At 46.2% G+C, this 22,384-nt stretch overlaps 1 protein-coding gene across 2 annotated transcripts in view; it reads right to left on the reverse strand.

Annotated features, from left to right (window-relative positions):
* SVIP (small VCP interacting protein) overlaps positions 1 to 22,384 on the reverse strand; it is a 241,988-nt gene that overhangs the window by 79,775 nt on the left and 139,829 nt on the right. For both annotated transcript variants that reach the window (XM_069221950.1, XM_069221951.1), the window contains one exon: positions 20,479 to 20,570. In XM_069221950.1, the coding sequence (XP_069078051.1) occupies positions 20,479 to 20,570 (92 nt within the window). The remainder of the gene's footprint in view (positions 1 to 20,478; positions 20,571 to 22,384) is intronic.

Below are 22,384 nucleotides of genomic sequence, written 5' to 3' on the forward strand. Positions count from 1 at the left end.
TACCCTGTGTTTGGGGTGTGTCTGAGTGAATGCACAAGGAGCTGTCAACTAAACCTAGCCAGACGTGGATTGAAGGGCACAACAAGATTTTAGTGCAAAGAAATGCTCACTTTCTAAAAGTGGCATTTCTAGAATAGTAATATTAAATCCGACTTCACCAGTCAGCAGGACTTTATATTACCATTCTGGCCATACTAAATATGACCTTCCTGCTCCTTTCAGATCAGCAGCTGCCACTTCAACAGTGTATGAGGGCAGCCCCAATGTTAGCCTATGAGCAGGCCTCACAGTAGTGTAAAAACGAATTTAGGAGTTTTACACTACCAGGACATATAACTACACAGGTACATGTCCTGCCTTTTACCTACACAGCACCCTGCTCTAGGGGTTACCTAGGGCACACATTAGGGATGACTTATATGTAGAAAAAGGGGAGTTCTAGGCTTGGCAAGTACTTTTAAATGCCAAGTCGAAGTGGCAGTGAAACTGCACACACAGGCCTTGCAATGGCAGGCCTGAGCCAGGGTTAAGGGGCTACTGAGGTGGGTGGCACAACCAGTGCTGCAGGACCACTAGTAGCATTTAATCTACCTGCCCTAGGCACATGTAGTGCACTCTACCAGGGACTTACAAGTAAATTAAATAGTCAATCATGGATAAACCAATCAGTAGTACAATTTACACAGAGAGCATATGCACTTTAGCACTGGTTAGCAGTGGTAAAGTGCCCAGAGGTCAAAAGCCAACAACAACAGGTCAGAAAAAAATAGGAGGAAGGAGGCAAAAAGTTTGGGGATGTCCCTGTCAAAAAGCCAGGTCCAACACTTAGTATATAATTTGACGGGCAATGGTATGTAGACAAGGCTCCTCCGATGGGATGCTCTATATCTTGCACTTGGTTTGAATGTTTAGCACATTCCTACAGTGCGCTTTTACATAGGCTACGGCACGGACACGTGTGACACACTATCTGGGTGACTTTGAGTGAAAAGCAGGGACGGCTGTATGCAAGGAAATGGTGGTTAATTTCCAAGAGGTCATGGGGGATCTGGGAGTTCCTTTAGCACCAGAGAAGACAGTAGGACTCAGCACGGTGCTATCCTTCCTGGGTGTTGAGATTGATTCAGAAGTCATGGAAGCTTGTGTGCCGACAGACAATAAATTAACAATGAGGTTGTTGTTGGACTCCATGCTGAGCAGAGAAAAGGTGACGGTTAAAGAGGTTCAAGTGCTACTAGGGAATCTCAATTTTGCATGCCGGGTGGTTAGAGCTGGGAGGACATTTTGTATGAGACTGGAGCTAGCATTATCAGGCAAGGCTTTGCCGCATCACCATATTCGGTTGTGAGCAGAAATTAAGGAGAACTTACGAATGTGGGGGGTCTTTTTGGAATCTTTCAATGGAATACCACTATTGTCCTTAACAAAGCTTAACTGGGACACACAAGTGTACTCTGATGCGGCTGTGGGACAGTTTTGGGCTCTACTGACAAGGTCAATGGTGTGCAGAGTATTGGCAGGGAATGGAAGCAAGGGGGGAGGTGTATCGCTTTCCTAGAATTCTTTCCTTTGGTAGTGGTGGTAACATTATGGAGACATCCATTTGCACATAAGAGGGTGCTGTTTCATATTGACAACATGGCAGTGGTACAAATAGTCAATAGATGATCTGCCAGGGATCTACGGGTATTGAAACTAATGCGGATATTTGTATGCCAGTGTTTGAAACATTGCATTACATTAAATTTAGCACACAGCACATAGCAGGTGTGGACAATGACATTACGGATGCTTTGTCTTGTTCACAGTGGGAGAGGTTCCATGGGTTGGACACAGCCACAGAGGAGGTCAAAAACTGGATGCCACTCGAGGTGTGGATGGCCGGAGATAGAGGATGCTACAACTGGTCCTAGATTCCTTGGCAGGGTTGACAAGAAAAACATACAGTCAGGCTTCGCAGAAATGTTTGGGGAGTGGGGATCAATGGAGGAGGGCGGTACAAGACAGAGCGGATGATGTAGTTCAGTTTATCCTGGCATTAATTGAGAATGGTCAGTCTTGCATGACCATTGCTGGGAAGCTGGCGGGTATTACATTCATGAGTATGTTTTTATGGGGATATCTCCTATCAGCGGGCAAGCTTGTGGCACGGTTATTGGAAGGATGGGCTCGGGGTCAGGGGTACTGTGGTCTGTGAGAGCCAAAATAAGCATAAATATTTATCATTTACGTAATCCTACTTATGTACTAATGTGTGAAATGCTTTAACTATAAAATCAATGTTAACACAGAATGTGCTTTTATATTGCCCACCATCGACTGCAAGGCCTGTACATGTTTTATAATAAAGTACTAACTTTGTAATGAGAAAATATTCTGTCTCTTTAAGACCATGTTCTCTGCTAAAGTGAATGCTGAAATGATATGAGTATTTTTTGTTTTCTGCTGGGCCTCAAGCAGTCAAGGCCACAGTGCAAAGTTATCTAGCTCTCGGTGTTCTTACTGTTGATACATTTGTATGTTTCACGTCCATTGTTTAACAGACTCTATTCATTGAATTTGCATATTTGTCTGTAGTTATGTTTCTAACTCATGTATTTCTCTTGAGGGAAAATGGAGCGAAGAGAAATGTTTCCATATCTTTGTAACAACTGTCCAGCAACCACGTATTTGGAAGATGCCAAACAATGGGACCACAAATTGAAAGAGGAGGAGGATCTGCAGGATACATTTGGTATAAATTTGAATTATGAAAAGGGAACCGGAGCCAATCACCGCTTCTCAAGCTAACATTTTATGCAATTGTGATATCTAAAGTTTTTGTAACTGGATTCTCTTTCTTCGCATTACATTTTTAGCCAATAGCAAATGCTTAGTAAGTGTAATTTAATGTTTGGGTACTAGGAAGGGAGAGTCCGTCATCTTTGTCATCCATTGTTTTCTGCTTTCCAGAGACTTTACTTTCCATTCTTAGTGTGACCTGTCACTTTGACACATCATGCCTTGCCGGTCTGTCTACTGACATTCTGGTGCTTTATTATTTTCAGAGTTTACCTTGCATGTTCTGATGAAACAGAAGCCAATTGCTGACCTTTCCTAGAGATCTGTGCATTGTTATTTGTCTTTTGTTTTCCAACTACCAACTGCTACTGTTTTAATACTGCTGCTGATTTGATAGCCCCATAGTTAGATTTTTTCTAAATTAATGTTACTAGAACTTTTTCATGAAGCCCAACATGCTAGTGCTAATTTGAGGTTAGAGAGGTGTTTCCTCCTGCCAATGAACTGATGTTAATCTGCTTGTTGAATAAATGTATCATATATCTCTTTCTCAAATATTGTTGCTATTAATTAGTGTTTTCACTGTTGAGATTATTGTTCTTGTTGCTTTGTTTAAACTAAGATTCTTTCGTAAATTGGGTCAGCCTGTGTTGTTTCTTTATTTGTACCATTTGGTGTTGAGACTAATTTTCGTGACCTTAGAATTGTCAATATAGGAAAATAAACATTTTACTTGATACTAAAAGGTGTGGTTATTTATGGGCAATTGGGTCATGGTGCGTTCTTTACTGACTTTCTAATGATTTGCATTGTTTGGTTGTTGTTGTGCTTTCTAATATTGGTTTCAATATAATTTAAACAAGGCAAAAGATTAACCGACCTTATAGTTGCGTCAGATTACTATTATCATGATGATTTAGATAAGCCAAGGGCGCGCTAACAGGTCCTAGAAGAAAACCATTGACATGGAAGTTATTTTGTGCAGTATTGAGAGGTCTGCCCACAACGTGTCATGGTTAGGATGAGATGATTCTATTCTCCACATTGATGGTGTGGATGTTCTTTGGTGCATTCAAGGTATCAGAAATTGTTGGGCAATAAGACGAACAGAGGCATCAGATGGGAATAAGTGTCTTGGAGCGAAAGGGGTGCGAAGGTATGGTTACGCAGGTCAACAACAGACCTGAGAGGGAAGGGAGGTTGAATTGCGCTCTCACCCGGTGGAAGCGGTGTGTCCACTAAGATGGTTAGGCTGGCTGAAGGCAGGGAGGACAGTTTTGAAGGGGGGGGGGCGTTTTCTTGCACATATCTAGCTGTAGAGTAACGGCGTATCAGCCGTTAGCTGTTTTAAGGAAGGTGCTGGCGAGTATCTGTGTTGAGGCTACATGCCATGGCACGCATTCCTTTAGGATTGGGGTGGCAACAGAAGCAGCGCGAAGAGGATGGTGGAGTGGGAGTATAAAAAAATTAGGGAGATGGACATCAGACTAATATTCTGATGGTTTAGTGATCTTATAGTCCAAATTCTAAACCGTCCCCCTTTACCTGTTACTTTCCTGATGCTGACACTGAGTTCCCTCTGATGAAGCAGAAGCCAATTGCTGATCTTTCCTAGGAAGAAGTAACTATGAGAGATCTATGCATTGCTATTTGTCTTTTGTTTTTCAGGTACCAACTGCTACTGTTTTATTACTGCTGCTGTATTGATAGCCCCATAGTTAGATGTTTTTCTAAATTAATGTTACTAGAACTTTTACATGAAGCCCAAAATGCTAGAGCTAATTTGAGGTTAGAGAGGGGACAAGACGATTGTCAGTAAAGGATGGTTGGCTTACAGTTATTTTGTGTTTTTCAGGTGCTGTGCCAGGCCTGACATGCCAGCTCTTTCGGCCTGGATTGTGGGCTATTCATTTGTTAAATGGGCAGAAAGGCAGGCGAAAGAGGGTAACCACAGTGCCAATTTAGGATTTAACATTGCATTACTTAATTTTTGCTGGTATGGGAAAGGGGGTAGGAGAAGAAGAGAGCTCCTAAAATGTTTAAACAAACTATTGATCTGGGGACAATGTCCTGATTTGTTGCCAATACACCTGGATGAGAATGATCCAGTGGTTAAAGAGGGGTTAGCATTGGTGTGGGGGATGAAAGACGGCATTTTAGAGATTAAAAAACAATGGTCAGGAACGCATGTAATTTGGACAGAGTTTATTCCGTGCAGAGTGTAGGGGGGCGACAAACCAGCCGTGATTGAAAACACTAAATGGAAGATAAATAAGGGGATGAGAACTTTTTGTAGGAGACATGTTGTGTTTGGGTTCGGTGCGCGCTTTTCAGAATGTTTGTGTTCAGTGGATTCGGGAGATGACAGTTTGCTGTTTCTCCGAGTTGCTGGACGCTAGGTCGCGCATTACCATTAAAGCTGTTTATAATACCTTTATTGTGGACCGAAACTTGTATTCACCACAGTTTGGCGACGAGGGACTTGGCGCGACCTAGGTCAGCAGCGGCAGGGTGTTTTATTGGAGATGTGGATACGATCGACATTGCTGTTTCCCGAGGGAGAAGTGGGTGCACCTGCGCCATTGTTCACACCTCGATTTTCACTGGAGTGGCGAGGCAGCTTTGAGTGTGCTGCTTCGTGTTAGCGTGCTGTGAGCCAACGTCGTTACTGTCGTGCGGAGAGCCAGCGCTGATACTGCCATTGACATTGAAGTTTTTGGGTGGAGCACCAGAGCGGTTTTCCTAGTATTCGGTCGGGTGTGTGAGCGGAGAGCCGGCACTGAGGAAGGAGTGTCACTACTTATTACACTACTGCTGTTCCTGTGTGTGAGCAGTGTTTTCTGGAGGAGCGGAACGGCTGGGGCTTTCAGTATGCGCAGGAGCCGGCGCTGATGTGACGTCTTCGTTTTTTTACATCCTGAACCTCTTGTGCAACCGGAACCTCTTGTGTAGGAAGTAGATTCTGAGGCTATATCCCGGAAGTGTTACTGCCTTGGTTCGTCTAAGTGTTAAAACAGGTGGAGGTGGGAGAACATTATTTTGGTTGTTCTGCTCGTTCCTAGAGGGACTCTGTGAAACTCCTGACTGCATTTAAGTGCCTCTACTGTGAGAACTTTTTACCTGCTTTTATGATGTTCAAGTAATGGCCACATAGCTTTTCTGTTTACTGCATTGTATTGTTTATTTTGTGTTAATACGTATTTGACAATTGCTATGATGGCCAATGTTGGACCTGGCTTTTTGACAGGGACATCCCCAAACTTTTTGCCTCCTTCCTCCTATTTTTTCTGACCTGTTGTTGTTGGCTTTTGACCTCTGAGCACTTTACCACTGCTAACCAGTGCTAAAGTGCATATGCTCTCTGTGTAAATTGTACTATTGATTGGTTTATCCATGATTGACTATTTAATTTACCTGTAAGTCCCTATTAGAGTGCACTACATGTGCCTAGGGCATGTAGATTAAATGCTACTAGTGGGCCTGCAGCACTGGTTGTGCCACCCACCTCAGTAGCCCCTTAACCTTGTCTCAGGCCTGCCATTGCAAGGCCTGTGTGTGCAGTTTCACTGCCACTTCGACTTGGCCTTTAAAAGTACTTGCCAAGCCTAGAACTCCCCTTTTTCTACATATAAGTCATCCCTAATGTGTGCCCTAGGTATCCCCTAGAGCAGGGTGCTGTGTAGGTAAAAGGCAGGACATGTACCTGTGTAGTTATATGTCCTGGTAGTGTAAAACTCCTAAATTCGTTTTTACACTACTGTGAGGCCTGCTCCCTTCATAGGCTAACATTGGGGCTGCCCTCCTACACTGTTGAAGTGGCAGCTGCTGATCTGAAAGGAGCAGGGAGGTCATATTTAGTATGGCCAGAATGGTAATACAAAATCCTGCTGACTGGTGAAGTCGGATTTAATATTACTATTCTAGAAATGCCACTTTTAGAAAGTGAGCATTTCTTTGCCCTAAAATCTTGTTGTGCCCTTCAATCCACGTCTGGCTAGGTTTAGTTGACAGCTCCTTGTGCATTCACTCAGACACACCCCAAACACAGGGTACTCAGCCTCACTTGCATACATCTGCATTTTGAATGGGTCTTCCTGGGCTGGGAGGGTGGAGGGCCTGCCCTCACACAAAGGACTGCCACACCCCCTACTGGGACTCTGGCAGACAGGATTGAGCTGAAAGGGAACTTGGTGCATTTCTTAGAGACTCTTTGAAGTCACCCCCACTTCAAAGGCACAACTTAGTATAAAACAGGGCCTCTGCCCTACCTCATCAGACACTTGCTGGAGAAGAAACCTGAACCAGAAACTACATCCTGCCAAGAAGAACTGCCTGGCTGCTCAAAGGACTCACCTGTCTGCTTTCCCCAAAGGACTGCTGTCTTGCTGTTGCCCTGCTGCCTTGCTGAACTCTTGTCTGGCTGTGAAAGTGCTCTCCAAGGGCTTGGATAGAGCTTGCCTCCTGTTCCTTGAAGTCTCAGGACCAAAAAGACTTCTTCCTTTCACGTGGACGCTCCGTGCGCCGAAAATTTCGACGCACAGCTTGTTTCGCGGCGAGAAAAACGCCGCACACCGACGCTGATCAACGCGACGCCCTCGGGACGATCGAGACTTCGACGCACAACCTCGCAAGGACAAAGCCGCCCGACTTCCAAGGAGAAATCGATGCGACGCCTACCGTGAGTGCGAAACTTTGACGCACGGCCTCGCAAGGACAACGCCGCCCGACTTCCAAGGAGAAATCGACGCGACGCCTGCCGTGAGACCAAAATTTCGACACACGGCCTCGCAAGGTCAATGCCGCCCGACTTCCAAGGAGAAATCGACGCGACGCCTACCGTGAGATCGAAACTTCGACGCGCAGCCCCGCAGAACGACGCGCAGCCGGAAAATAAGCAGGAGAATCCACGCACAGACCCGGGACATCTGGTAATCCTCGCGATCCACAAAAAGAGACTGTCTGCGCGCCGGAAAACGACGCCCGACTTCCCCGCGTGGAAAAGAACGACGCAAGTCTGTGTGTGCTGAGCGGAAATCGACGCACACACCCCTTTTTCCCCGCATCTCTTCTCCTGTGGCCCTCTGAGGAGATTTCCCACCAGAAACCAGGTACTCTGTGCTTGAAAGACACTTTATTGCTTTTTAAAGACTTAAAGACTCTTAATATCACTTTTCAGTGATATCTTTACAAATTCGTATTGCAACTTTGATCGTTTTGACCTACAATTATCCAGATAAATATTCTATATTTTTCTAAACACTGTGTGGTGTATTTTTGTGGTGGTATATTATGGTGTTGTATGATTTATTGCACAAATGCTTTACACATTGCCTTCTAAGTGAAGCCTGACTGCTCGTGCCAAGCTACCGGAGGGTGAGCACAGGCTGATTTTGGATTGTGTGTGACTTACCCTGACTAGAGTGAGGGTTCTTGCTTGGACAGAGGGCAACCTAACTGCCAACCAAAAACCCCATTTCTAACATTGGTGATCAGCGGTGAGGATAGGACTTGTGTTTGTGCAGTGACATACAGTAGCTAAGTATTTCACTACCTACCCACAGTTGAAGGTCAACTTGATTTTTCATCTCTTTTGACTTTTGGTCTCTGATGTCCTCCTGGATATACTATTGATATTTTGGACTTTGGATTTTGTTTTTTGCTGGTAAGATCCTATCAGAATGGGATCGCTTACCTACTTATTCTTTTTGCCTACTGACCACCTCACTAAGGCTGACCTAAGGAAGCTTTGCAGAGAATGTGGCCTTCCTGTAGCAAAGAGATCTACTAAAGCAGAGATGCTACATGCCTACATAGTCTGGGAGGAAGACAGATGGGCAGAGAGAGAGGCAGCAAGAAACCAAATGACTAAGTACCCCTCAGAGGAGGAGGAGGACTACTCACATGAGGAGGAAGACGACTCAGATGAGGAAAGAGACCCAGTGAAAAAAGAATGGCTCATGGCTCAAGCACGGTGGATGGAAGAGCTAGATGAGTTTCTTGAAAAGGCTGAGGCAGCAAGTCTCTTAGCCCTGGAAGAAGAAAAGATTGCAGCTCAAGAGCTGAGCTGTAAAGAGCTGAAACTGGAGGCCGGAAGGGCTGAGTCCAGTTCAGATGGTGGCAGCAAAAATCTTGCATCTAGTACTGCTGAAGAAGGGCACAAGCCCAGAGATGTGGTGCCCAACTTGAAGAAGGGAGTTGACACACCCCAGGCAGTTCAAGGGTATGAGGTAGTTCCCGTTATGCACAGGGTCCCTGAGAAGAATTGGGGAACTGGCACAGGGAGTCATATTCCTACTGGGGGGAGGGACACTTTACTGACTCTAGCAGAGAGTGACAGAGAAAAGGGTTCCCCCCTGGTGGACGTCCTGGATATAGAGTGTAGAGACATCCCAGAAGAGTTTGGGTTGAGTGTCAGGGACAGACAGAAACTGTCTCACCAGTCTCAAGAGGGTGATGTAGAGTGCTTTTCCAAGGCTGAGTTACTAGGTGGTTGGGTGAAGGGTACTGTGGTTAATACATGTGAAGGGCAGAGTGATGTAATTGCTGGAGAGCATATGTCTGGTCCTTATTTTCCAGAGCTACGCCAACACCAGGTGGAGTGTGAGTTCTCTGACCCCAGGGAACTTACAGTGGAGGCAGACTTTTGGGTGAGTACCAGAGAGTCTGAAGAGGCATTTGGGGGTGCTCCTGAAGGGAGTGGTCTAGGTGGTTCCCGACCAAGTGAGGTGGGAGAGGATTGTAGTGTCCCAGGTAGGTCTCAGAGCCTAACCTGTACCGTAGGGCCACCTTTTGAGGGAAGCCCCACAGTGTCAGAAGAACTTGGGGGGATGACTGTAGACAGCATCCCAACAGTTCTGGTGTCTGGCAGTACCACTCCTAGTGAGGGGGTGCAGAAGTCCAGACATAGGGTTGAGAGGGGGTGGCAGACCCCAGTGGAGGATCTTGAAAGTCAGGGGTCAGCTCTGAGAGCAGAGCCCCCCAGGAATGACCCAGGTGAGACCGTTTCTGGTTTGGGGGAAACCCAGACTCTGCCGGATGGGCAGAGGTCGGGAGACCTGCGCCAACCAGACTCTTGTGTGGCCCTTGGGGACGGCGTGTCCCTTGTGGGGGGTGAGAGTGCCCCCCAGGAAGTCCTGGCATGCCAGGCAAAGATTCAACCTCAGGGTGGTGACTCTGGGTTGGATAACCGGGTTCAGAGGTTAAACTTTGACCTGGTGGGGGGTAGATGTGCCCCCCAGAAAGTCCTGGAATGCCAGGCAATGGCTCAACCTCAGGGTGGTGACTCTGGGTTGGCTTACCAGGTGAAGAGGTCAAACTCTGACCTGGTGGGGGGTAGGTGTGCCCCCCAGAAAGTCCTGGCGTGCCAGGCAGTTGTCCAACCTCAGGGTGTCGACTCTGGGTTGGATGGCCAGGTTCAGAGGTTAAACTCTGACCTGGTGGGAGGTAGGTGTGCCTCCCAGAAAGTCCTGGGGTGCCAGGCAATTGCCCAACCTCAGGGTGGTGACTCTGGGTTGGAGAACCAGGCTCAGAGGTTAAACTCTGACCTGGTGGGAGGTAGGTGTGCCTCCCTGAAAGTCCTGGCCTGCCAGGCAATGGTTCAACCTCAGGGTGGTGACTCTGGGTTGGATATCCAGGTTCAGAGGTTAACCTCTGACCTGGTGGGGGGTAGGTGTGCCCCCCAGAAAGCCCTGGTGTACCAGGCAGTTGTCCAACCTCAGGATGGTGACCCTAGGTTGGAGAACCAGGTTCAGAGGTTAAACTCTGACCTGGTGGAGGGTCAGTGTGCCCTCCAGGAAGTCCTGGCGTGCCAGGCGATTGTTCTACTTCAGGGTGGTAACTCTGAGTTGAATGGCCCAGTTCAGAGGTTAAACTCTGACCTGGTGGAGGGTCAGTGTGCCCTCCAGAAAGTCCTGGCGTGCCAGGCAATTGTTCAACCTCAGAGTGCTGACTCTGGGTTGGATACCCAGGTTCAGAGGTTAAACTCTGACCTGGTGGGAGGTAGGTGTGCCTCCCAAGAAGCCCTGCTGTGCCAGGCAATTGTCCAACCTCAGGGTGTTGACTCTGGGTTGGATGACCAGGTTCAGAGGTTAAACTCTGACCTGGTGGGGGGTAGGTGTGCCCCCCAGAAAGTCCTGGCGTGCCAGGCAATTGCCCAACCTCAGGGTGGTGACCCTGGGTTGGGGAACCAGGCTCAGAGGTTAAACTCTGACCTGGTGGGAGGTAGGTGTGCCTCCCAGAAAGTCCTGGTGCGCCAGGCAATTGTTCAACTTCAGGGTGGTGACTCTGAGTTGAATGGTCAGATGCAGAGGTTAAACTCTGACCTGGTGGAGGGTCAGTGTGCCCTCCAGGAAGTCCTGGTGTGCCAGGCAATTGTTCAACTTCAGGGTGGTGACTCTGAGTTGAATGGTCAGGTGCAGAGGTTAAACTCTGACCTGGTGGAGGGTCAGTGTGCCCTCCAGGAAGTCCTGGCGTGCCAGGCAATTGTTCAACCTCAGGGTGGTGACTCTGAGTTGAATGGGCAGGTGCAGAGGTTAAACTCTGACCTGGTGGGGGGTAGGTGTGCCTCCCAGGAAGTCCTGGTTTGCCAGGCGGTGATCCAGTCTGAGGGTACAGACCCTGGGCTGGAAGACCAGGTTCAGGGTGTCCCCCCGGAACTGGAGGGAGGGGCTACTGATAACAGTGCCCCTACCATGTTGTCTTCTGAGGAGGCCACTCCTAGTTGGAGGGTGCTGGACCCCAGAAGGGAGGGCAGGGGGAGGGAAGCCTCACCCCGGGCCCTAGTCCAACCTGAAGGCACAGACCCCAGGTTGGAGGGCCAGTGGCAGGTTAACAGCCCTGCACTGGTGGAGGAATGGTACAGGGCGACTTCTGTAAGCCCCCTGGCCATGTTGGACTCTGGGGGTACCGCTCCAGGAGGGAGGGTACAAAGCCCCAGAGGGAAGGACCAGGTTCAGGCTGTCATCCCTGACCTGGTGGAAGGGAGAGTGGTTAAAGGGTGCCCAGCACCTGGGGCTACCGCCCCCCACTCTCCACAGCCACAGTGGTTGGAGAGCTTTGAGAGGCCTGGGGCCTGGCTCTCATCCCTGGCAGCTGTCAGTAATCACTGTGGCTTGCTGTCCGGGTGGACAGAGTTATCCCTGGGGAGGGGACAAGTGTCACACCCCGGGGATAGAATGGGTAACACCACTGTGTTGGTCCTGGTGGTACTATCCTGCTCCTGGGATACATCTGTGAGCAATGTCAGGTTAGGTGCTGCACAGATGGGATCCGCAGGAAAGGAGAAAGGTTCCCCATGGATGGGCTTAGTGGGCCCTGAGAGTATGGACAGAGGGATCCAATTGGAGTCAGGAAGGCGAAGAACTGGAGCATGCCCCTGCTGTTGTGGGCCTGGGTCCTTGTTCTGTCGCCTCAAACAGGGAAGTACATCAGGATAGTGATTGTTCTCCCCTGGCTTTAGGCTGGTGGGGGGTCATGTTGGACCTGGCTTTTTGACAGGGACATCCCCAAACTTTTTGCCTCCTTCCTCCTATTTTTTCTGACCTGTTGTTGTTGGCTTTTGACCTCTGAGCACTTTACCACTGCTAACCAGTGCTAAAGTGCATATGCTCTCTGTGTAAATTGTACTATTGATTGGTTTATCCATGATTGACTATTTAATTTACCTGTAAGTCCCTATTAGAGTGCACTACATGTGCCTAGGGCATGTAGATTAAATGCTACTAGTGGGCCTGCAGCACTGGTTGTGCCACCCACCTCAGTAGCCCCTTAACCTTGTCTCAGGCCTGCCATTGCAAGGCCTGTGTGTGCAGTTTCACTGCCACTTCGACTTGGCCTTTAAAAGTACTTGCCAAGCCTAGAACTCCCCTTTTTCTACATATAAGTCATCCCTAATGTGTGCCCTAGGTATCCCCTAGAGCAGGGTGCTGTGTAGGTAAAAGGCAGGACATGTACCTGTGTAGTTATATGTCCTGGTAGTGTAAAACTCCTAAATTCGTTTTTACACTACTGTGAGGCCTGCTCCCTTCATAGGCTAACATTGGGGCTGCCCTCCTACACTGTTGAAGTGGCAGCTGCTGATCTGAAAGGAGCAGGGAGGTCATATTTAGTATGGCCAGAATGGTAATACAAAATCCTGCTGACTGGTGAAGTCGGATTTAATATTACTATTCTAGAAATGCCACTTTTAGAAAGTGAGCATTTCTTTGCCCTAAAATCTTGTTGTGCCCTTCAATCCACGTCTGGCTAGGTTTAGTTGACAGCTCCTTGTGCATTCACTCAGACACACCCCAAACACAGGGTACTCAGCCTCACTTGCATACATCTGCATTTTGAATGGGTCTTCCTGGGCTGGGAGGGTGGAGGGCCTGCCCTCACACAAAGGACTGCCACACCCCCTACTGGGACTCTGGCAGACAGGATTGAGCTGAAAGGGAACTTGGTGCATTTCTTAGAGACTCTTTGAAGTCACCCCCACTTCAAAGGCACAACTTAGTATAAAACAGGGCCTCTGCCCTACCTCATCAGACACTTGCTGGAGAAGAAACCTGAACCAGAAACTACATCCTGCCAAGAAGAACTGCCTGGCTGCTCAAAGGACTCACCTGTCTGCTTTCCCCAAAGGACTGCTGTCTTGCTGTTGCCCTGCTGCCTTGCTGAACTCTTGTCTGGCTGTGAAAGTGCTCTCCAAGGGCTTGGATAGAGCTTGCCTCCTGTTCCTTGAAGTCTCAGGACCAAAAAGACTTCTTCCTTTCACGTGGACGCTCCGTGCGCCGAAAATTTCGACGCACAGCTTGTTTCGCGGCGAGAAAAACGCCGCACACCGACGCTGATCAACGCGACGCCCTCGGGACGATCGAGACTTCGACGCACAACCTCGCAAGGACAAAGCCGCCCGACTTCCAAGGAGAAATCGACGCGACGCCTACCGTGAGTGCGAAACTTTGACGCACGGCCTCGCAAGGACAACGCCGCCCGACTTCCAAGGAGAAATCGACGCGACGCCTGCCGTGAGACCAAAATTTCGACGCACGGCCTCGCAAGGTCAACGCCGCCCGACTTCCAAGGAGAAATCGACGCGACGCCTACCGTGAGATCGAAACTTCGACGCGCAGCCCCGCAGAACGACGCGCAGCCGGAAAATAAGCAGGAGAATCCACGCACAGACCCGGGACATCTGGTAATCCTCGCGATCCACAAAAAGAGACTGTCTGCGCGCCGGAAAACGACGCCCGACTTCCCCGCGTGGAAAAGAACGACGCAAGTCTGTGTGTGCTGAGCGGAAATCGACGCACACACCCCTTTTTCCCCGCATCTCTTCTCCTGTGGCCCTCTGAGGAGATTTCCCACCAGAAACCAGGTACTCTGTGCTTGAAAGACACTTTATTGCTTTTTAAAGACTTAAAGACTCTTAATATCACTTTTCAGTGATATCTTTACAAATTCGTATTGCAACTTTGATCGTTTTGACCTACAATTATCCAGATAAATATTCTATATTTTTCTAAACACTGTGTGGTGTATTTTTGTGGTGGTATATTATGGTGTTGTATGATTTATTGCACAAATGCTTTACACATTGCCTTCTAAGTTAAGCCTGACTGCTCGTGCCAAGCTACCGGAGGGTGAGCACAGGCTGATTTTGGATTGTGTGTGACTTACCCTGACTAGAGTGAGGGTTCTTGCTTGGACAGAGGGCAACCTAACTGCCAACCAAAAACCCCATTTCTAACAGCCAACTACTCCAATATTTCTCCACCACCTTTATTTCTACCTGTTCCAGGGGTGCCAGTCTTACCTTGGGAGGATTGGGTGGAAATGCTGGAGAATTACATTGTTGCCTTGGATGGTCAGGGTTATACTCCTCAAAGGAAAAAAGCTATCCTTTTGAGTACTCTGGGGTGTGAGGGTCAAAGGATTTTTAAATATCTTCCTCCTTGTATGGGGCCCAATGGACAGCCTATGGACGATATTTATATAGAAGCAATTAAGAGGTTGGAGAACAGGTTTGCAAAAGAAACTAATTTAGTTTTAGCTAGGTATAAGTTTTACACACAACCTCAAGATCATCATGAGTCAATTGATGATTTGGTGTCGCGGTTGAGGGAATTGTCTGTTAAATGCAAGTTTGGTACTATGACAGAAGAACTGATACGTGATCAACTCATTGTGCAGTGCCGCGATAAAAAAATTCAGGAGAGACTATGGGCGGCTAAGAATCCCACGCTACAAGAAGCAATTGATTTGGCAAAAGTGATGGAGGAATCGAAACGCTGTATTAAGGAACTGGAAAGGAAAGAGAAAACTGTGGAAGTTATGGCTTTAACAAATGATTCTAAAATTTTGAGACCAGAAACGGGAACTGCAGCAAAGAAAAACATACTTGGTGGAAGTAAGGGGAGGGAGTGCTTTAGGTGTGGTAGTACTTTGCACTTGGGTGACTTCAAGAAATGTTTTGCCATCAATAAGGAGTGTCGCAAGTGTGGTCGCAGAGGACATTATGCCCGTGTGTGTAGAGAAAATACTCGGGGTACTAAGGAGTTTAAATCAAGCATAAATTTGGTTGAGGAAGGTGGTGAGTCTCCTTGTGAGGATAGAGTACTTGTGGTTGGACAAGACTCCAACGTGAAAGTGAGTGTGAGTGATCGTCGATGTTATAGACCGACAGCCTTTTTTTTAATTGGGGAGGTTCAACTAAACCTCATGGTGGACTCGGGTTCGTTGTACACCATTATTCCTGAGAGTCTTTTTAGACGTTTTTGGGGTAATGAAGAGTTATTACCTAAGGATATATCCCCGGGGGGATATCAAGGGGTGGAAATTAGGTTGCTGGGCTACATGTTGAAGGAAATTCATTTTGGGGGTAGGAAAGTTCTTGGAAAAGTTTATGTGTCTGTTGAGGGCCCACCTATATTGGGTTGGATGCATCAATATGATCTCAACATTGTCATCAGTCCCAGAGCGTCCAATCAGGTTTTGGTGGTTGCGAATATACTTTTGGAAGATATTTTGGAAGGTGCTAGGGATGTCTTTAAAAAAGAATTAGGATGTCTAAAGGGCTACGTGCATAGAATAGTATTGAGAGAAGATGCCCATCCTATCCAACATAAAGTCCGCAAGATACCCTTTGTGGCAAGAGAGGAAGTCAAGAAAGTGATTAACAACATGTTGATTGAGGGTATCATTGAACCGGTTGAAGTGTCTCCATGGATTTCCCCGGTTGTTATTACGCGGAAATCGGATGGGAAGGTTCGGTTATGTGTGGACTTGAGGTCAGTAAATCAGAACATTGTCGTAGATACTTACCCTTTACCCAATATAAATGAGTTGTTATCTGCGGTAAAAAATGGTAAGTTTTTCTCTAAATTAGATTTGAGGAGTGCTTATCATCAGATTAGACTTCATCCTGATTCCAAGCATGTCACAGCATTTGTCACTCCGGAAGGTACCTTCCAATTTACTCGCATGCCTTTTGGTTTGGCTTCCGCTGCGAGTGTGTTTCAGCGATTGATGGGTCAGATGTTTGGAAAATTCAAGGATGTATTATTTTTTCAAGATGATATACTTGTGATGGGTGATACCGTTGATGAACACAATGTCACACTGAGGAAAGTACTCAAGATCATTGGAGATTCTGGTCTAAGCTTGAATAAGGAGAAGTGTATTTTCTTGGTAGAGGAAATTGACTATCTTGGGTATTCTATTGCTAAAGGTAGTATTAAACCGAAGAAAAGCCTGTTGGAAGCCATCAAATTTGCACCTGCACCAGCTGACAAAGACCAGTTGAGGTCCTTTTTGGGACTGGTGGAGTATTACTCCAAGTTTGTACATACATTTGCGAGCAAGACTGAGTGTCTAAGGAAGTTGTTGAGGAAAGGGAGTAAGTTTTGTTGGCTTGAGGAACAAGTGGATGGTTTTAATCGTATTAAAGGTGAGATTTGTAGTGCAGGTATTTTGTCAGCTTTTGATATTAATTTACGTTCTATCCTGACTGTGGATGCCAGTGGGACTGGTTTAGGAGCTGTGTTGTCACAAGTTCATGGGAAGCAAGAGAAGACAGTCGCGTTTGCGTCTCGTACGTTGACACAAACGGAACGGAACTATTCTGTTATTGAGCGGGAAGCTTTAGCGGCTGTTTGGGGCACAGAACATTTCAGAACGTATTTGTGGGGGTTGGAGTTTACTTTAAGGAGTGATCACAAACCCTTATTGAGAATATTATCGGCTGGTGGTGCTGGTAAGGGGTCAGCAAGGTTAGCTAGACTTTCTGCAAGATTGCAAGAGTATCTGTATCGTGTAGAGTATGTTCAGGGTTGGAGAAATGTTCAGGCTGATTGTCTGTCCAAGTTGTCTCTGGATTGGGAGAAGGTGGATGCCCAGTTGGTAAAGTCTTGTGATACAGATGATGCTGTGGCCTCTATTGGTAGTGTTGTTGAATGGGGTTTAGGTACATTTACATTGGATGAATGGAAGAATGAGATGGCAGTTGATGATTGCCTTAAAAGTGTTTTTAGATTAGTTTCCTTGGGAATTCGAAGGGAGAGTACGCTTCCACTGTCTGTCAGGCCTTTCTTGGATGTGTTGGATGAGCTGTCGTGTTGTGGGGACAGTGTATTGATGCGAGGGGAACGTTTTGTTCCGCCTGTGGGACTGAGGTTTAAGTTATTTTCTTTAGCTCATGAGGGTCATTTGGGCCAGGGGATGACTAGCAGAAGAGTGAAAGAAAATTTTTGGTGGCCTGGTTTGGATGGGCAGGTTAAGTGTTGGGTGGAGCAGTGTGCACTATGCAAAGAGAGTGAGAAAAGATTGAAAGTGGGAGTGGGTAGGGTGGAAGGCCATATTGAAGATCCGGGAAAACCTTGGCACACGATTTGTTTGGATTTCATTGGTCCACTAATGGAAGTTCCCTTTCAAATGCGCTTTGCTGTTGTTATTGTGGATGTTCACTCTAGATGGTTAGTGGTTAGATTTGTACATGATGTTACCACGACCATAAAAGTTTTGGAAGACATTTTCATGGAGGAAGGTATTCCCAGGGTTCTTATCACGGACAATGGCACTCAGTTAACTTCGAATGAGATGTGTTTGTTCTTGAAGAAATGTGGAGTGCGACACACCAGGACTTCTCTGTACTACCCACATGGTAATGGAATAGTTGAGAGGGTTAACAGATTAATCAAGGGAACTATACAGCTAACTTTGGCTAATCACTGTAGTGTGCAGAAGATGATAATTGATGTGGTAAGAGCATATCGCTCCACGATTCATAGTACTATGGGTGTGTCTCCTTTCAGTGTGATGCGGGGGAGACCGATGGGGACGAAATTGATTCCTTCTTGGCTTCAAGAGTGGGTTGCATCTGGTGGTAGTAACAAGACGGGTGTTCCCTGTCAGCATGATCACGGATTGAGTGTGGGTGACTGGGTCAAGGTTAAGTCAGGTAGAGTAAGAGCGGGTGTTTCAAAATTTAGAGGCCCCTTTCGTGTGAAGAAGGTTGGAAGATTTCAAGTTGAGACTGAGGAAGGAGAGAAGTGGAATGTGAGAAATGTGGCTCTTTATCAGAAGGGGGGGAAATGTGTTTCGAGTCAGGTGGAGGATGAATGTTCTAGCTCTTTCTTTTGGAGTGTTGATGGTGAGTCAGATATAAGTCACAGTACTAATTCTGATGCTGTAAGAAATGAAGGTAGAGAATCTACTCCTGGTAGGGGTTATGTTTCTGAGGCTGGAGAGAGTGAATCACAAAGTGTAACTCAAGAGATTGAGAAGTCTCGAACAGAAGGAGTGGTTTGTGAGCAATTGACGAGGTCTTGCAGATGTCCTGGTTATCTTAAAGATTATATTTTGAAGTGATTTGGTTTTATAATTGTTTTTGATTTTTTTTAAAAAACTGTATTATTAAGTAACAACTTGTTTTTGTTTAAGTTATGTTTTATGTTAGATATTTCCTTTTGTACACAGTCTATGTGAAGGCAAGAGGATATGTTGTGTTTGGGTTCGGTGCGTGCTCTTCAGAATGTTTGTGTTCAGTGGATTCGGGAGATGACAGTTTGCTGTTTCTCCGAGTTGCTGGACGCTAGGTCGCGCATTACCATTAAAGCTGTTTATAATACCTTTATTGTGGACCGAAACTTCTATTCACCACAAGAAACAATGTAGGGAGTAGAGAACACACAGATTTGTTATACAATGCAGTTGAGTTTTTCGGGGGATGGAGTACATATGTCATTCATGGAGATGGACTTGTACCTCTTGACCATTCTGGATGTGGTGGCTCAGACGTTGCGTATACGCTAGTAAGGTGACATATAGAGAAAGTGGGGTTAGGTTTTTACCTCATGCAGCTAGGTGACAGCGAGATAAAGAAATGGGGGGGAGAAAAAGAGGAAGCAAAGCTTCGCCTTTTCTGGGTGGTGGTTTTCAAACAGAAGTTGGCATGTTTTAGCCAAGTTTATTGTTGTTGGCAGCAGCGAGCCATACAGAAAGGGAACAGGTAGGCAGGAGCACGCCTGGGCGAGGCACACAGTTTAAGGGTCAGTAACAAGTTTAATTAGTTACAGGTTTAATAGTTATAGTTAAACGGGATGGGAGGATGAAAGCCTCAAAAGGAGGAGATTTAACCCTTTGCCGTTTAAGTTGCGGGGGAGGGAATTTTGTAGAGGAGTGGGGAGAGGGGGAATTAAATAAAGTGTATAGTGAGGTTTTAGTTTTGTAAGGCATGAAGCCAGGAAAATGGTGTGATGTTTAACACACCACAAGGTGTCAGTGGTCTTTGTTGGTCCCTTATTCCCAAAATACCCCTTGAAAGGGATAAAACAAATGTTGTCTTTCTGGTGACAGATAAACAGTGACGTTTCTTTGACATGTCAAAGTACTATATCCGGTCTTTAGCCAGAAGGCAGATACACAAGAGGAACTAAATTTATGCTGGAAGTCTACCGTTCAAATACCAACTTCAAAAGAGAGATGAACTATTATTCAATCAACACATCCTCTCCTGCCACCTGACGTGTCTTTCTGTCGCCTACTTCTGTTATGCACTTGTCACCCCTTATTGTGCCTCCCTCGCTTCTAACTCTGAAGAAGGCACCCAGTACCCTAGGAACAAGTGGGTTTTGTTGTGCACTTCGTGCTTACTCAGCTCTGCACAGGTTCATCTGCTTATACCGTACACAATCCTTTTGAACATGCTAGATAGTATTACAGACCTGTATTGCTATACTTCTATGTTTTTCACTGGTCTATGTAATTCACTCCGAAGTGATTGGGCTTGTGAATACTATGTAAAAAAAAAAATTAAAACAATAAATACAAGCATACATGTTATTCGACATAAATTAAACAGAATCAGTTACCCCATGTGAATAGTAGAAAATACAGTGAAACGAAGATTCAATGTCGACAAAGGTAATTTAATGTGCCATAAAAGTTTGGGCATGGTTTTATAAGTAGTTCGCACAAAAGATTAATTTAACCGCTAACAGTTGCATAAGAAAGTGACAATGTGCTATTAGCGTTAAATTCAATAATGTAAAAAATGAAAAGGGAAAGTCAATACAGATGTAATGACTATGAACGAACATGTCAAAGCAATTACAGAAAATCAAGGAAAATAATACAAATTAAACATAAACACAGATTTGGTGAAGGAGATCAGCAAGTGACAGTACACTTTCTGGGAAAGGCTCTGCTGCATGTACTTACCGGGTCGGGAGTCTCCACTATATCTTCAGCAGCTCCTCCAAGGCATGGCAGACACATCCCCATGGTCTCAGAATCTCGGCACCGGCTCGGGTCTAGAACGAATAAAGCAACAACGCTGTCAGATTGCAGTCTCGGCCACTGAGGCAGTAACACCTGTCACAACACAGCCAGGCTGTAGGGAACAGCATATGACTCGGACCCCGCCCCTAGAAATCGTAAACACTAGACGGCGCGTGTGGAAGTTTGCCGTATCCGGGAGGAGGGAACCATTCAACGTAGACAACGGAATAGCAGTGAACCAATGGGATTACAGCTCTAGTTTGTGGTCGGCGACGTGATTTACTTTCAAAATGGCGACTCACCGGAAGTGGCTGCTCTCATAAGGCAGTCTACTACGCCTTAAATCAGTTGATTAACTATATTGTGAATGTGCATTCAGAAAATGGAACGTCCTTGAGCGGTGTCCCTCTGCTGAATTTCCATTAACCACAAATGTTAGGATGACCAGATTTTGAGGAGCAAAAACCGGGACAAATCAGACATAAAAGAAGGACTAAAGACTTTACTCTCACTTATATCTGTCCTGTCCCTTTTTTTTTTTTTTTAATGTGTGTAGCTTTGTGAATGTGTGCCTATACAACGCCTTGAGACCCTCAAGGGTGAGTAGTGTGCTTTTCCAAATTCTATATCAGGACCGGAGGCTCGGATTATGCTATCTCTTTTTTTACTGAAATAATCACAGCAGCCAATGAAATCACAACAAACAAAAAACTACATTTCCCAAGAAGTTCAAGTCCTTGCATCACATGCACCAATCACCTAATGTGACCATAGCCTTTATAAGTCTTAACCTTAACCTTCGCAGCAGGTAAGTAACATTTTCTCTCTCTATGGCTTATATTGTATGCATTGAGTCAATCTTATATTAGTATTTACTTACTTTGCAAGCGACGCAATTCCGCTCGCTTTCCACTTTGTTTTTTAACTTTCAATCGGCTCTCCGCCGATTTTTGACATTGATTGATTGCCCCTTTTGTTGTGGAGCGGAGCGGGAGTGCTCTACGCGCCTAGCGCGTAGTCTGTTTACTATGGCAACGAGGGTTGCCGTGCGCGCGCGTTTCTGACGAGCCAATCTCCTTTCCCTGTGTTCTTCAAGGAGATCTGCTCGTTCTGAGCAGCGCGCTGGGCATCGATGGTTGTTTAATTTAGTATACAGAGAGTTAAGGCACCTCCCTGCCGCCCAGCTTAAATCCTTGCTGGGTTGTAAAATCGATATAAGGCTGTGCCTAGAGTGTTGTTTACAGGCAGCTTCCTCCACATTTACATTTATATGTTTATATTTATGTTTATATATTTATATATATTTTAAAGTGCCTGTAAGGGTTTTTTCACTCCCCCTTTGTTTTTTCTGACTGTGTTGTGAGCTTATTAATAATACCTATGGCTCAGTGGAGTGAACAGGACACAGGGTACTACCCTGACGATACTGGCAACCAATTGGAGGTGAATTTGGTTGAGGCACTAGATTCCAGAGTGCAACAGTCAGTTAATGATGCCTTGGAGGGAGCGCTTGGCCCATTCTCAGGGCAATTGTTAGAATACGCCCAATCTCAGGGCTGGATGGCTGACAATGCCTCCCCCCTCTCAGAAGAGACTATTCCTAAGGTACCCTCAAAGTCCAAGGATAAATCTAAGAACCTGGTAAGGGATGATCCTTCTGGAGATTTGCATGCAGATATGTTTGAAAAACTGCATAAGAAAAGGAGTGCGGAACATAATTATAGCACTCAACAGGATTCCTCCTCTTCTGGGGATTCTAACGATCCTGATTCGGATAACTTAAACGAACCAGCTCCTACTAAAAAAGCAAAAAAACAACCTCCGACCCTTCATTTGTTAGACTTTG

Source organism: Pleurodeles waltl, chromosome 3_1, assembly GCF_031143425.1.
Source record: "Pleurodeles waltl isolate 20211129_DDA chromosome 3_1, aPleWal1.hap1.20221129, whole genome shotgun sequence".
NCBI lineage: Eukaryota > Metazoa > Chordata > Amphibia > Caudata > Salamandridae > Pleurodeles > Pleurodeles waltl.